The following is a 15355-nucleotide window of genomic DNA, read 5'->3' on the forward strand; positions in this document are numbered from 1 at the left end:
TGTCATTTTGCCTCCTAAGGTCTCTTATTAGGAGAGTTGCCAAACGATGTCAGAAAGAAAATTCTTCCAGAAGACTTGAAGAATGCTCTGCTTGCTGAACTTGCACAGGAGCTTGTGGGTGGCCTCAGCAGAGATCCCTCAGATGTGTTACAGGGGGACTGGCCATGGGCAAATTAGGTAATAGTCCCAAAAGAAGATTTTGTGGCTAAAGTATTGATTGGATAGGTGCTGTGGCTTCTCAATCCACTGCGCTTCTTACTGATATCACTGAGGCACTTGGTGAGAGAGGTTTGCAGTTCTTTTGACAGGAGATTTCTGTGCTTGACTGCTGAGGGAGCTGTTTGGAAGCCAGATCTGCCTGAGAAACCAGCCACAACAACCCACTTCTGCTGGGGACAGAGGTACCACTGGCTTGCTCTTTTGGCACTCAGAGGGAGAGACTTTGTTGAGGCCCTGTACTGGATCATGATGACAGTAGACATCTCTGGGTCTGGGGCAACATAGGTGCTGTTCAGGAAGGCAACATTTGAGCTATTCACCTGAGTCATGCAGTCTCAGTGAGACTGATTTAGATGATGAGCACTTATCAGAAATATAGGTCTCCTCTAGGAAGGGCAGGCTCTGTCTGACCACAGAAGGGTAAAGTCTGTCCCAGGCCACAAGGCTTGGAAGTCCGTTCTGCTGGTGACACCAGGCATCTTCTTTTGTTATGCAAAGTGACAAACTGAAGATGAATCATTCTTTTTATGAATTTTCTCTTCTTACATAAGAAATAAATTACAAAACAAAAACAAAAAGGAAGGAGAAGTATTCCTAATCCAAATCATTAGCTCATTGTACAAGATGATTTCTACTGTCTCTCTCACAGCCACAGGCACTGATTTGGATAAGAGAAAGCTTGTGCCTTGATCACGCGCTTGCTTCAGCAAAACCTAACCTCCACATGAATGCCAGGAAGCTGGGCCCTTGCCAACATGCTCTCTTAACAAGCAGTGTGGGAGCTGCAGCTCTGTGGCCTATGGGATTCCTGTCTTGTACTACCTTTGCTTCAGCGCATTGCAGGCTCTCTGACAGTGTATCGCTGCTGCTGTGAACAGCCAGGAGTCGAACATAATTCAGACTGTATTATCTGTATAATTGGCAGTAATTATCAAGTCCAAGGCTGTAACTATCCTCTGTGCTGAATAAATTTAAGAACTTGAAGGGAAAAATGTCTCGTTGCCACACTGCTTCCAGGAGTGATTGCTTCTTGCCTTTTGGAGAGGGTAAGGAGCCTGCCAGGGCATTGTGAGCTTTGAAGCAGTGTCTATCACAGGACATGTGAAGAGCCAACATCATTTTCCATCTATGCCCATGTGTCCGTTGCCTGTTAGGTCTCTGTTCTTTAGAATGCTGAGCAGAACGAGACAAGAGAGACTTACAGGACTGGGACCATTGTAGTGGGATGACTGATGGCACAGTGCATCATTCCTATGCTTCTGTGGAACAGTGACAATTCTACCATAGTGAGGGGCAGGGGAAGGGCTTGGCTTGTGCCGAACTAATTGCTGCCCAAAAACGAAGATCCAAAACAAACCTGAAAACTCAGACAAACAATTTTTGCCCATTATTTGTGAGACAGCTTTTCATGAAGAATGTGGTTAGAATTGATGTGTATATCCATTTCCCCTGAGAAGCTTAGCATTGAGTGTTAATAGACAGATCAAAGAGCTACTTAGCCACTGGAGCCAGGGAAATTGAACCAGGGCAGCAAAATAAAAATCAATCTCACTTTTAGTGTGTTTAAAGTGATTTTGTTCAGAACTGATTTCTGTGTGAGTACTTAGGAAAGCTTAAGACCATGAAAAGTTTGAGTTCCACGAGCCAAACTGTCTCCCACTCTCCTGCTATTCATAAAATGATGAGAACGCTATCATGTACAGAATGATTTCAGATCTTCTGTGCCTTACCTGTTGGTTAGACCACTCTTTTTTTGCCTTACCTTTGCAGGATTATTCCACAGGATCACATACTTACGAAGACATTATTAGCCTGCTCGTCACCACATTTCTGGCTCTGTGACTTGTGGATAATGCTGCCCTTCTCAGAGTACATTAGAAAAACTTTCAGACTCTGCTATCTCCCATTGTGTAGGGGACATACCTGTTACATGAGAGCTATTTTAAGTTGAATCTTAAAAAAGAGAGCGGGAGGGTATTTCTCAAACCACTCAGACCATAACTCAGCCTGACAAGGATAAAGAAGGTAAGATCCAGATACCTCGAACAGTTCTCCAAGTGTCTAGACTGCAGCAGTCCTCCTACGGCTGGGAGCCAATACTGGGTTTCACTGGCAGGAGGGGAAATCTCCCATTTCTTGCTTGCTGCATCTGTGAGCAAAGCCCTGCGTTTCAAGATGCAGTTGCAGATTCAGTGAACCATTCTGGAGCCATCGAATCATACCCAAGTGCAGGGAGCAGATCAACATATTTTACCTTACCTGAAAGAGAGCCTCCTCATTTGGAAGAGGCCCCTCTTTTTTCCATGAAACTAAATTTAAAAAACAGCAGCTGTCTGCATCTTTTCCAGAATTTAGAGTATTAAAATAAACCTTAAAAATCCCCTCAGAGGCAATGAAGTCTTTGGGGAAGAAAAGAAACATTCATAATCTAGTTCAATGCTTTAACATGATAATCTCATATCTGGGGTACAGTCATCCTCTCCCCCTCTCCCCCAGCCTAAGATCAGCCACAGGACAGTCAGGCTGGAGTTTATGTATTTATTTGTTTAAAATGAGGACAGGCAAAAATAAATCAGTAAAATGTAATTTTACTGCTTCATTTCCAGGACAGAGCTGTGGTTATATAACAAAGCACGTACAATATTTTGCTTTTCCAGAATTCATCTTCCTCCTAAGCTGTTTGTTCCTTAGGCTAAGAAGAGGAGAGACACAGAGTCTTTGCAGCCCGGAGAACCACTTATGCTGTTCTTTGTAGCAACCTTTTCCATACTTGAAATAATTACCCTAACTCCCCTCAATTATTTCTTCACTACATTAAACAAATCCATATCTTTTGATCTTTCCTCCGTGTTCATGCCAGGACAGCTTTTATGCAAAAGTGCAAACCACTGCATACATTAAACATGTATTGCAAGCTCTAGGCTTTCCAGGGGCATTAACTTGAGGCTGTAATGTCTGGCACAGATTGCACAAAGCAGCTCATTTTAGCTGTTCCCATAAGGCTCCATATGATGTGTAATGTGCTTGATCTCATATGATCTGTTTCTACCACAGAACAGATTAACGGAAAAAGCCCAAAACACTATAGGTGAGGGGTATCAGAAAAAAAAAAGCTTTAGAGATGTAGATTCCCTTTGTATCACAGAATCTCAGACTGGTTTGAATTGGAAGGGACCTTAAAACTCATCCAGTTCCAACCCCTGCCATGGGCAAGGACACCTTCCACCAGACCAGGTTGCTCCAAACCCTGTCCAATCTGGCCTTGAACACTGCCAGGGATGGGGCAGCCACAGCTTCTCTGGGCAGCCTGTGCCAGTGCTTCACCACCCTCACAGGGAAGAACTTTGTCCTCATGGCTGACCTAAGTTTACCCTTTTAGTTCAAAGCCATTCTCCCTTGTTCTGTCACTACATGTCCTTGTAAAAAGTCCCTCTCTAGATTTCTTGTAGGCCCCTTTTAGGTACTGGAAGCTGCTCTAAGGTCTCCCCTGAGCCTCCAAGATTGTTAAATGCTAATTGCCAAGTCCTCATTAAAACAAGGCTCACAGGACAATGTCCCCATAGAATGCCTTCCCACAAGTAAGGAGCCTGGGATCCATCAAAAGCAGCATCACTTTGTGCTTTACTTGACATTCAACACTTCTGCCACACCCTAAGCAGGCACATAAATCTGGGTCTTACTTGGAAGAGCTTAGATTAGATCACAGACCCCTGGCACAGTGGCTTCCTCACTGCCTCAAGGCTGATGCTTGGATAAGTGGGGGAGCGCATCTGGCCAGGGAGAGGATGGGCACAGAGAAAGAAACACGACTGAGCAAGGGCAGGGGAGCTTGTACAGGAAAGTTTAATGTTAAGAGGTACAGAAGCCAGCGAAGTCTGGGGAACCACATGAAAAGCAGATGCCTGCCCAGGCATGCAGCTATCAGAGAAAGGATGGGAGGTGCAGTGCCATAATTATGCATCATCTTGTGACTGGTGTGAATGCTGCCAGGAGCCAGAAAGCTGCAGCACCGAGCTGACTGCTCTCTCAAGAGGAGTTGCAGAGAGCCACAAAGGGAAAGCAAGTGAATCACCAAGGGGCACATCAGTCTCCAAGCGAAGACTGACTCCACGCCACTGGTGCGGTGCAGAATTGTGTCAGGGTGAAGGTGATGCACTGAGAGATGCTCTTTTGTTTATAAACACACCAGAGACAACCAGGAAACTGTGGAAAGTCATTTTATTCCAGAATCTCACGCACTCTGTCACAGACCATGCACTTAAGACTTTCCCCTTTACAAATCTGCAGCCTCCAGGCCTGGGAGAGATGGGGCATCATCTCTTCATTTCTCATTGCAAGTATCCACATGCTAAGAATAAGGGCCCTGACGGCAGCTCACCAGGAGGCAGAAAGCAGCCTCTTTCTTTCATAATTGCTTTCAAACACGTGGGAAACAAAATCCATCTGACTTTAAGGATTAACAGTGGAGCTCAGCAACAGTGAAACCCCACAGCTAAGCAAGCTGGTCCTCGCCCCATGGTTACAGGGAACAAGATGACAATCTTGTGGGAAGCATCTTTAAGAGCCCAGGCAGCAAGCAACCAAATGCACACACCGGGCCTCTTACAATCAATTTGTCTCTGAGCAGCTCTGCCACGAAGGTGGCTGGGAGCTGCCCTCTTCACATTCATCTTTAGGTCCCCCTGCTTTGTGCTATAGCTTTGACTAGGAAGGAGCCTACCTATAGGTGAGACAGCCCTCTGGGCTGTACATCCACACATATACAGCATTTAATACTGAAAGGTGCCAGTTCTAAAGATGCTGCAACAGTCTGTCTGACACACAGGCTGGGTGTAATTATGTAGCTTAGCATTATGTAAGCTTCTTGAAGATTTACCCTACTCCTTCTTCCTGGCCTCTGTTGCTCCTTTATGCCTGACCCCACTCTTGAAATACTCCTCGTTGCAGTGTCCCTGTGACACATTACATCTTTGGCCTCTACTGAGACTGCCACTGCCAGGGCAGCTATTGCCCACTGGGGTAGCTGCCTGTAGGAAGTGAGCATTTGCCTCCCGAGAACGGGCTTGTGGCTAGCTCAGAGGAGGGTACAACTGAAGGGAAGAACTGATGGGAGTGATTCAAGTGAAGTGGAGCAAAGGCTACAGAAAAGGCAAGAAGGCAGCTTCAGTCTCCATTTGATACACAAATTGAGCTCAATAGCAGCAAGAAATGGCCATAAAATATTAATTCATTAGGTTGCCAGGAAGAAGTAAAAGCATTCATGTGTAAAAAGAGACATGTATGTGACACAAGCCAGCTTAGACATTGGCTTCCTTCTGTTTATGCTTCACCTTTCTTTGTTTCTATAGTTTTGATCATTCCAAACCATGCTGCTGCTCAACAGCATTCAATGTGAAGACCATGGTATTGGAGTCAGCACCAAGTGAAGGGGTGAGATGACACTGAAGAAATGAACTTACAGGGGACTCCTGACAACCCACATATTTTAATATTTTTGTTGACCTTCAAGTAATTAGAAGAAAAGGGAATTTCCCCCAATAGCTCATAGGCTCCAAGTCTCATCTGTTTGCTTTTAGGCTAGGAAGGCTGACATCAGAAAGGCAGTGGAAGGCAGGGAAAGGAAGAGGAGAAGAAAATCTGGGAACCAGAGTGAAAAGCAATCAACAGCTGACCAACACTGACTGCTGCAAAACTTACAAAACACAGAATCATACAAACGAAACTTGTGTTAACCTTTTATACACTTACGGACTTTATATACACACACAGACTTCAAAGTATTCATCTGGCAGTCTAGAAAATAGCAGTACCTAAGGATTAAATAACTTAACATTGCATTATCGCTGTATAGGAATACTATCTGACATCCTGGCTAAAATGGACAGATTGTCCAGGGAAAGATGCTCCTTCCCTCATCTCACCAGCACTGCCCCTAAAAAGAAAGCAAGGACTAAAGACTCCCCTCTATGGTTCTGCTCCTGAAACTCATCTCGAAACTTCGCTGTCAAATGGGGGAAGCCCTGAGAGGAAGGGAAGAAAAAAGAATTCCCGCTCCCTCCAAACTGCTGGTGCAGTACCTCCTTCCATTGGCAAGGGAGGCTGGACAACAAGGGGGAAAAAGGTGCTAAAGGGAAAAAGTATGCTTCTGTAATGACAACTGATCTTTGAGAGAGACTCGGGAGGACAACTTCTTTCCCCCTCTTTGAAGTCAGGAGGCCAGAAGGCTTAATGAAGAGTACAGAAAGACTACATGGCTAGTTCAGGAGACCAGCAGTGCCACAGCTGCCCCTTGAAACCCATACCATGGTCAGCAGCGAGAGGGCAGCTAAAAGAGAACAGCTTGACAGCAGCTGTAAGCAGGAGTGGGCAAAACTGCATTACTAACAGATCCAAACAGAACGGGAAGGTGTGCCCTCACCAGCTTTCCAAGAGTAATTGTAAACTGGGAGCACTGGAAAGTCAGCGCATGGGAATGAGGAAGGGGATGGACAGCCTCAGTTCTGAGGTGGCTGGGGAGGAGACTAAAACACACACTGAAAGCAGATGGCAAAGACAACGTATCTCCAAATGCCATCTCTGCATATGTACCCTAATAACAGTGTATGAGACAGAGACTTGCTGATGACATCAGTTCAGTCCTGTCACCTTCACAGATCTAAGGCTGGTGAGAATCTGGCTTACGTGTGCTTATCACAGAGCCCTTTGAGGCATGTAGTCCTGCTTCCACCCCTTATAAAGCAGAACAGCCATAATCTCCTGGGAAAAAGATGAAAAAAATAATCCCTGTTCCCATGTGTGTCTCCCACCCCTCCCCCATGATCAGCCTCTCCTCCTCTAGGCCAGAGACATCCAAGGAGCTGCCCTGTTCTCCATTCCCCAGGGCCATTCCCACCAGCGACATCCAACAGATCTGGCTAGGCAGGAATAGCAAGCCCTGCTCCTTCGGCCTCATAACACAGCCAGACCACAAAGGCTTCTTGTTCCCTTATGATGGCTTCAGTGAGAACTGCCCATACTGGAAGCTGTGTTGCAGCAGACCGGAAAAGCCTCAGCCCTTACTCCTGCCAAGGATGAGAAGGCTCTGTAGGAGCAGAATCCCTGGGCATTCTCCTGTTCCAAGCTCTACAGCCCTAAATACTGCCAGTGTCATCAGAAATACAAAAAAACAACCCTATCCAAAACACCTCCCTCAGTCTGCCCTGCATGACTGGGTCAAAGGGACCAAAAAGACCTAAAAACCCAAAAAATAAAAGAGGAGACAATGTGGAACAGGAGGGAAAAAGAAACATAGGGCAAAGTCAGGCTGGAGGAAAGGATCTCAATGCAAGTCTGCTGAAATTGTCACTGGATTTACCAGCCCAGTTCCACCTTCTTCAGACCAAAATGAACTCAACTGCAGTAACTGCACTACAGGAAAAAGAAGTGCATAGTTTGTTTTGTTTTTTTTTGGTAGACACTTAAAATATTGGCAGAATGGCTGTGAGGATCTTAACAGCTGCAGTTTTTTAGCCCCTTTTTCTGTAGCCAGTGGGTACCTGTTGGGGCAGAGATGGTGGAAATGGACCAGTAGCACCAAGAAATTCAGTGGGAGCACGTACTCCACAGCAGGAAATAAGAATGAACCAAAAGGAAGGGAGTGGGGGAGGTAGGGGGGGTGGGGGAGGGAGAGGAAAGAGAAAGAGAGAGAGATGGAGGAGACATATTTTGTGGTAATCAAAATCCATTGTGGCTAAACCCTATCAATACTTCTCTAGGTAAGGCCCCATTATGTCTGCAGCAAGACCTCTGGCTCTGACAGAGAGCTGTAGAGAGTATAGCCCAACTCATCCACTTCTTCAGGGGTGAGCTCTGAAAACAAGTTCACCTTGGGGTTTAGAGCACTAGGGAGGACTCCTGCCTCCAAGTATCGGATCAACCCCTTCAGCGTCTGCAAAAAACGATCAGCCAGCATGTCCTGGGACCAGTCAGACTCTTCTTGGCATAGGTGCAGGATGACATTGGTGAGCTGGCTGGCAGTGAGGTGACCCAGGGCTGGGTTTGACTTGCATACCGCTTTCAAGATCTTCAGGCATAAGCAACGGCAGCCAGAATCGCACTGGTCCAGGGCCCGGAGACGAGCTGTTTCTGCTGGCCGCAGGCTCAGTCGCCACAAATTGTCATTCTGGGCCAATCTATGGGGTTTGGCCACAAGGATGATGTCACCCAGAGTCAGGGATGGAAGGAAATCAATATATAGGTGTCGTTCTGGATCATACTGGACTTCCAGTGTCAAATCAGCTGGGGGAGCTGCTGGACGGATCACGTAATCCAAGAGAGTCCCAATTGCTGGCCAGTTGATGGAACCAGCTACAACTTTCTCAAAGGTGTCCGCTACAGTTTTGGGGGAAAGGTAACCCCCCACCACACAGCGGTCCCAGTAGCTGCTTCCACGTGGAAAGTACTCTGGGTTTTCCCGACGCACCAAGTAGAAGCCAGGAATGTTCATGATAGTGTCCTCCCCAGGGATGCACGACCACAGGTTCTGCTCCAGCATCAGAGGCACAATAAGCTGGATATGGTCAGCTGTCACTACCTTTCACAAGAGAGAAGAGTCAGTAAAGAACATGCTGTCCCTCTCCACTCACTTTTATCCACCACCTTTAAATAGCCTTCTGTTCAAAGGAACCTGGAGTAAGGATTCAGCTGTCTTTACTCTCCTCTCTGTATGGGATGCACTGCCTCCTTTTGTCAAAGGACATTCTGAAGGACTATTTCCCATGATCAGGGGGATAACTCCAATGTAAAACCCCAGCTAATGCTTATACAGTATGTCCTTCTTTGAAATCTTTAAATACTTCAGGACCTATCATGGACTGCGTATAGATGACTCATTTTGCCTCCTATTACTCTAAGTCCACTCCTTGGATGTGAGATGCAGCTGGCCCAGGGCACAGCAGCACATGGTAATATAAAACAGGAAGCAGAGTATAAAGTTTCTAGCCAAACTTAAATTGGCAAAGTTTAATTATCCCACTGTACAACCAGGTACTGCTCTCACCTGGTCTGCTACGTTGTTTGGATAAAGGTCACTAACCATCCCTTTTCACCAATGTGATTAAGACCTCAGATCTAAATTTCACTGGACCCTCGACGCTTCGCTCCAGAGCTCTGACTCAAACAAAAAAGTGTACCTCTGAATCACTCACTACAGCCATGGGCACCTTCACATCAGGAAGGTATGCAGCAGGGGCTGCTGTCCAATGGAAGACCAGTATGAATACACGGGAGTTCTAGGGGAATATCATGTATGTGGAAGGAGACAGAAGGGACTGAGAGAAAACACAGGTCTACCACAGAAACAGCAAGAAACAAACAGCTAAAGGGAGAGTCAGAGGGGAAGGAAAGAAGGGCTGAGATAATCCAGAGAAATAAACCAGCAGAAAGCAAATGCTTTGCCAACAGCGCCAGAGCAGCCTGGTCACGCCTGTTCCAACAGTACTGCAGAAATAAATGCCTGGCTCCACTGTGGGAAAGGCGACACCAGGAGCCTTATTACAGAGTAATGCTGTGCTGACACAGCACTGCCAAGAGGGAAGCCTGAGATGCCCCTGCCTCATCAGCCTTCTGGATAATGACCGGTCATGTGGCCCCAGGAATTACCTGCAGATCATCATAGAGGCTGCCACTGAGGTACATGTCACGCAGTGGCATGTCCGGCAGCTTGGCACGTAGGAAGCTGCGCAGCTCAGCACAGATATCCACAGCTGCCTGCTTGGCCCGGGCCTGCTCATCCGCTGGGATAGCCACCTTCCTTCGGTAATATGCAAAAAGCTTTTCTTGCAGAGACAGGCGAAGGCGAGATTTTTTCAGCTCCACTTGACTCCTCTTGGCAGATGGCTTGGGCTTTGTGGGTCGGAAAAAGTCTGCAAGACAGAAGGAAAACTGTTGATCCTCTGCAGTGTCTCACCATGAAGTGATCCGCAGAAGAAAATCTGCAGCACGAAGTGCCGCCTCCGAAGACTCAAAAAGTGTTTAGCGGACATTTTGCGTGCTTTACACAGGTACCAGTCAAAAGGGAGGTGCCGCGGAACGGACTCAGTCAGAGATCAGTATGACCAGACAAAAAGCCATTTATTGCAAAGCATTAACTCCTTAGATACTATTGCTTACACACACCTACAGCAATTTGGCATATCATGATTGGATACTTGTCTTGAAGACCCTTAGTGACTAACATATAATTGGTTAAGCACAGGTGTGAGAACTTGACCTCGAACGCTTGCCAACAGTCCACAGTTCTCATAACTCAGTGAATTACAGCTTCTTCTTATCTTGCTTGCTTAGGCTTCCTCGGGCCTTCCATGGCCTTGCTGTATCCCTCGAAGTTATTCAGAGCTCATGTACCAAATATCCATTCTCCTGTGAGAACACTGTCTCCACAGGGAGGTGCTGAGAAACTTCAAAAGATACTACTACAAGCAAAAAACTAGATAAAAACAAATTACTAGATTTGGAGTTTAGCCAGAACAGACTAAGATTACTTCCTTGCACATGATGTTAATGGTTATGTGGCCAGCACTCCAGTTCAATTCCATCAAAAATTGAGCACTGTTACCATTTCAGAAGCTCTCAGCACAATGCCAGACCAGTGGGTAAGACACTCTTCAATAACCATCATGATCTCATTAAGTTTTTAACATTATAATGGATTTTTACAGATTATCAGCAAAACCCAGTCCTGACTAGTGAATAAGATCAGAGAAGATCACACCACCGTGTAATGAAATAGTTGTTAGGAGCCTGACCAACACTTATCAGGATGATGCAGTGACAGACCTTGGGGCCAGCAGAGCTCAGGCAGTCATAGCCCCAAACTCAAACTTCCCTCAAGCTGTCACTGACCAAAGAACAGAGGGCCCACTCTTAGGCACAATACAATGCTTCATGCTGCTGCCTGCATTATTAAGCAGTGTCTAACCTGCATACATTCTCCAAGCCCTTTTTTCTGACTGGCTTCCTAAAGAAATGCAGTGTTGCCATCTACCTTTCAGAATTCCTTTAATACGGACCAAGAATTTCAGAAGTTATCAATGAGAATTACAGACCTAAGAGGTCTTTGGAAGGGCTCTAGTATCTAACAGGTGCAGGAGAAACCTCAAGTCAGTGGTCCCACTAAGGCAATCAGCTGTTGCACAGCTGTTCGGCAACAGGCATTTGGCCACACAGCACATGCAGAATGGCTGACCAAGCTGCACACAAACACATCTCGCCCAACCTCAGCAGCTGCTGTCTCTTGTCCCACTGGAGGCTTTGGACAGATCTGAGGTTTTGTGTGAAAAGGAAATGGCCCACAAAACCACAGGGAACCAGACTTCATTGCCTGTTCATGAAACAAAAATCACTTATTTTTCCATTTTAAGTCATATCTAAGTCAAAAACGCAAAACACCATCAACAGTGGTTGTATTCCTCAATCCTCGTCTTTGGGGATTCTCATCAAATGATCCAGACCCCATTTAACACAGCTGCCTAGCTGTGCCTAATCCTCAGCAGAAAATCCATTGCCATCCTGAAGCTGACTTTCCCTCAGAGAATCTGGAAATCAAGTTGAAAGCCTGATTCTAATTTTCATTTTAAATCTCCAAGTATATGTTTCCTGAAGTGATCAGGGGTAGAAGATAAAATCAGTGAGAAAAAACAAGCAAACACATATAACAAACACTGAGAGACTCTAAATTACTTACTGTCCCACTCAGAAGGAGAATTGCAGGTCACTTTTCATAGCCTGTTGAAGACTAACTTAGTGATAAACAGCACTAAACAGGCAAACAGCATTACAGAAATTATTAGGAAAATGGTAGAAATAACGTTGAAAATACTGTTATAAAACGCTAGTATGTTCGCAGTTTGCGTATTCCGCTCTTAAAAAAAAAAAAACACAATAAACCTGGAATAGTCCAGAAAAGCAACAAAGAGCTTGAAAGGAATGGAATGTTTTTTTTTTTTTTTAATCAGGAAAGATTGCCCAGTTTTCAGCTTGAAAGATAAAAGACTAAGGGAAAATAAAGCTCATAACCATAAGAGGAATGAAGAATGCAAACAGATGACTATTATTTACTACTTTCCAATCTGACTTTAATTCTTGAAGTTACTAATAGACTTGCTTAAAAGAAAATATCAGAACCCTGAGATACACAGAGCATTCTCTTTCCTGTGATCCTTTAAATGCATACAAGGTTTACAGGCCTGGATGACTCTGTAATGCAGAAGTATCCCTCTGTGCCTTACCTGTGTCTGCTGTTGAAGGATCAGTGGGAAGGGTCTGCAGGGAACGGCTGAGGCTAGTCTTCATGTCCTGGGTCAGTAAGCGTGAAGAGGAGCCCAGCCAGTTTGGCTCTTCCCAGCTCCTCTTTCCTGACTGGCTCAAGCGAGTGGGGCTGCTGGGAGCACTGATTGCCCGGTCGTACATCTAAAGCAACATCAGCAGGCACAGTTTGAGTCATTAAGAGCTTATCACTTGCATTTTATCCAGCCTAGCACCATCCATCCTAGCCCCAGGAAACCTGGGGGCTTTTCCCATTCCCTCTTTCCAGGGCCCCAGTGCTCCCATGCTCACCCGTTTGACAGCCAGTGTGGCGATGCCCAGCATGGCAGCTCCACCCACACCCAGCACAAGCCGAGCATTGGACAGCACAAAGTCAATGGCTGTGCCGATGCCGTTGTCATCTTTCTTCCCTTTGCGCTGCCCAGCGCCCGCCATCTCACCTGGAAGGAGCAGAAGCATTAAGCAAACAGGTCAAAACACATAACCCCAACGGTTCACTCCCTTCTCCTCCACCCCACGCTCACAGCTCTTGGGCTGTTAGCACAGAGCCATAGGAAGAGCCTACCTAATTCTGCAGCCTCTTTAATTATCTTCCTTCAAAAAGCTGCTTATTCTCAGACACATGGTAACAGTATTGACCAAGCTCTGCAATGACAGCATTTCTTTTGCTTCCAGCTCCATTTATAACCTGGAGAAAGACATCCCAGAGTTGACGCGGGGGTTCTAATCATCAAAGCAGGGAGCCTACAAGGATGCTGAGAAGGACTCTTCATCAGGGTCTGTAGTGATAGGACAAGGGGTAATGGGTTCAAACTTACACAGGGGAAGTTTAGGTTAGATATAAGGAAGAAGTTCTTTACTATGAGGGTGCTGAGGCACTGAAATAGGCTGCCTAAAGGAGTGGTAAATGCTCCATCCCTGGCAGTGTTCAAGGCCCAAGTTGGACATGGTCTGGTGGTGTGAGGTCTAGTGTGAGGCATCCCTGCTCATGGCAGGGGTTAGAAGTACATGATCTTAAGGTCCTTTCCAACACAAACCATTTTATCATTCTATAACTGTGCAATCACCTAATACTTTTTTTAAAAAAGAAAGTAATACTTGAGCAATATTTTGCAATAAAATCCCATATATTATGTAAAAATCTATGACCATTCAGGTCTTTTAAATCTGGGCTTCTCAAAACAAAGCATGGTGCTTTTTATGCTAATTTATTTTCTTACTCTAACGCATGTAGTTTTGCTCACAGACAAGTCAATGCAGGAATGGTCAACCGCTTATCCCTAACAAATCAAAAGCTTCAGAGAATCCACTCCCAGAATCAGTTTCTGGACAACGAACATTAATGTTTTCTTACACCCGTACTTTTGTTTCCCACTTAACCTCATCTTGATGTTTAACTTCAAAGACAGGACAAGGGGTAACAGGTTAAAACTTAAACAGGGGAGATTTAGATTGGATACAAGGAAGAAATTCTTTACTGTGAGGGTGGTGAGGCACTGGAATGGGTTGCCCAGGGAGGTTATGAATGCTCCATCCCTGGCAGTGTTCAAGGCCGGGTTGGATGAAGCCTTGGGTGATATGGTTTAGTGTGAGGTGTCCCTGCCCATGGCAGGGGGTTGGAACTAGATGATCTTAAGGTCCTTTCCAACCCTAACTATTCTATGATTCTGAAGAGTCTCCCTGGCCAACAACATGTAAAAAACACTTTGTCACCGCTATACCCATAGATGGATCCTCAGTCAACCAGCATGAAAACACAAAACTCTCACAATCTGAATCAAATTCTGTTTTCTAAGCCAGTGTCAAAAGCTCAGACTCTGCCTGATTTAAGTGGTTTAAAACTCTCCTTGGGTCTTTCTAAGACCAAGCTACAACCTCAGTATGAATGAACCAGGATGAACCAGGAACCCAGACACTCTTCATCCCTAGGCAGAAAAAATGCACTTTCACAAAGGTAACTGTAACAGCAATACAAAGAACATGGTTGTATCATTGTAAATGACCTACCTGTGACCTAATGCATTTGTAACGAGAACAGGAGGGCCCTCCTGCTGTGCCTGTGAAGGCACCTTCCCGACTTCTTCAAAGCAATGGTGGTTAGGGAGTGTTAATCATCTCTTTCGGTTGGCGAGGGGATTTGGAAGGAAGAGGGCAGTGGGGCCAAAAGGAACGATAGGGACTCTTTAGACCAGGCCCCCGAGCTTGCTCTGCAGGAAAGCTTGCCCCTTCTCCAACTGCCTTTCCTTGTCCTCCAGCCGCTGCAGCCCCTGGTTCTTGCGGAACTCGCGGCGGATGAAAGCCAGGTAGAAATCCCGGTCGGTGTAGCGCAGCCCACGACCGTGGCGCAGCAGAGCGCGGTACAGGGTCAGCACAGCCTGCCGGGACCACGCTGCCATGGGGGATGTTCGCGGGAACGGCAACCTAGGGAAATGCCCAAGAGCGGGATCCCAGTCAGCTTTTCCCTCCCAGAGAGACGTCACCGTCCAACAGCGCGCCCCATATAACGGGCTCTGTAATGGGGCCCTGCTGCTGCTGTGGGGGGCCGCCGGCAGGCCCCGCTCCCCGCAGAGGCCCCGCACTGGGATGTACCCCACACTAGGCCCTGAAGCCCAGAGCCGCGCACTCACCGTGCCGGACCGGGTCCCTCACGGTAACCGCTGCCCACCGGCAGACCCCACCGCTGCCGGCCTCCCGGCTCCGCTCCCGGGGTCACCCACCAACATGGCCAAGCCGCTTCCGGAGCACGACCCCGGCCTCCGCCAATCGTCGTGCGAGCTCGCCGGGGCCCAAACCGTCCCTTCCGGCTGCCGCTGTGGCGGCGCGGCGCTAGCTC

At 46.6% G+C, this 15355-nt stretch overlaps 1 protein-coding gene across 1 annotated transcript; it reads right to left on the reverse strand.

Moving 5' to 3' along the window:
- Positions 1-4419: 4419 nt before the first annotated feature.
- MIEF1 (mitochondrial elongation factor 1) lies at positions 4420-15269 on the reverse strand. The gene is made up of 7 exons (XM_005150338.3): positions 15150-15269; positions 14530-14943; positions 13088-13210; positions 12814-12962; positions 12486-12666; positions 9859-10121; positions 4420-8791 (listed from the first exon to the last, which is right to left on the reverse strand). Exons 4-7 carry the CDS (start codon positions 12955-12957, stop codon positions 7985-7987), a joined length of 1395 nt encoding a protein of 464 aa, XP_005150395.1. The 5' UTR covers positions 12958-12962; positions 13088-13210; positions 14530-14943; positions 15150-15269; the 3' UTR covers positions 4420-7984.
- Positions 15270-15355: the final 86 nt, after the last annotated feature.

Source organism: Melopsittacus undulatus, chromosome 5 (assembly GCF_012275295.1).
Source record: "Melopsittacus undulatus isolate bMelUnd1 chromosome 5, bMelUnd1.mat.Z, whole genome shotgun sequence".
Classification (NCBI taxonomy): Eukaryota; Metazoa; Chordata; class Aves; order Psittaciformes; family Psittaculidae; genus Melopsittacus; species Melopsittacus undulatus.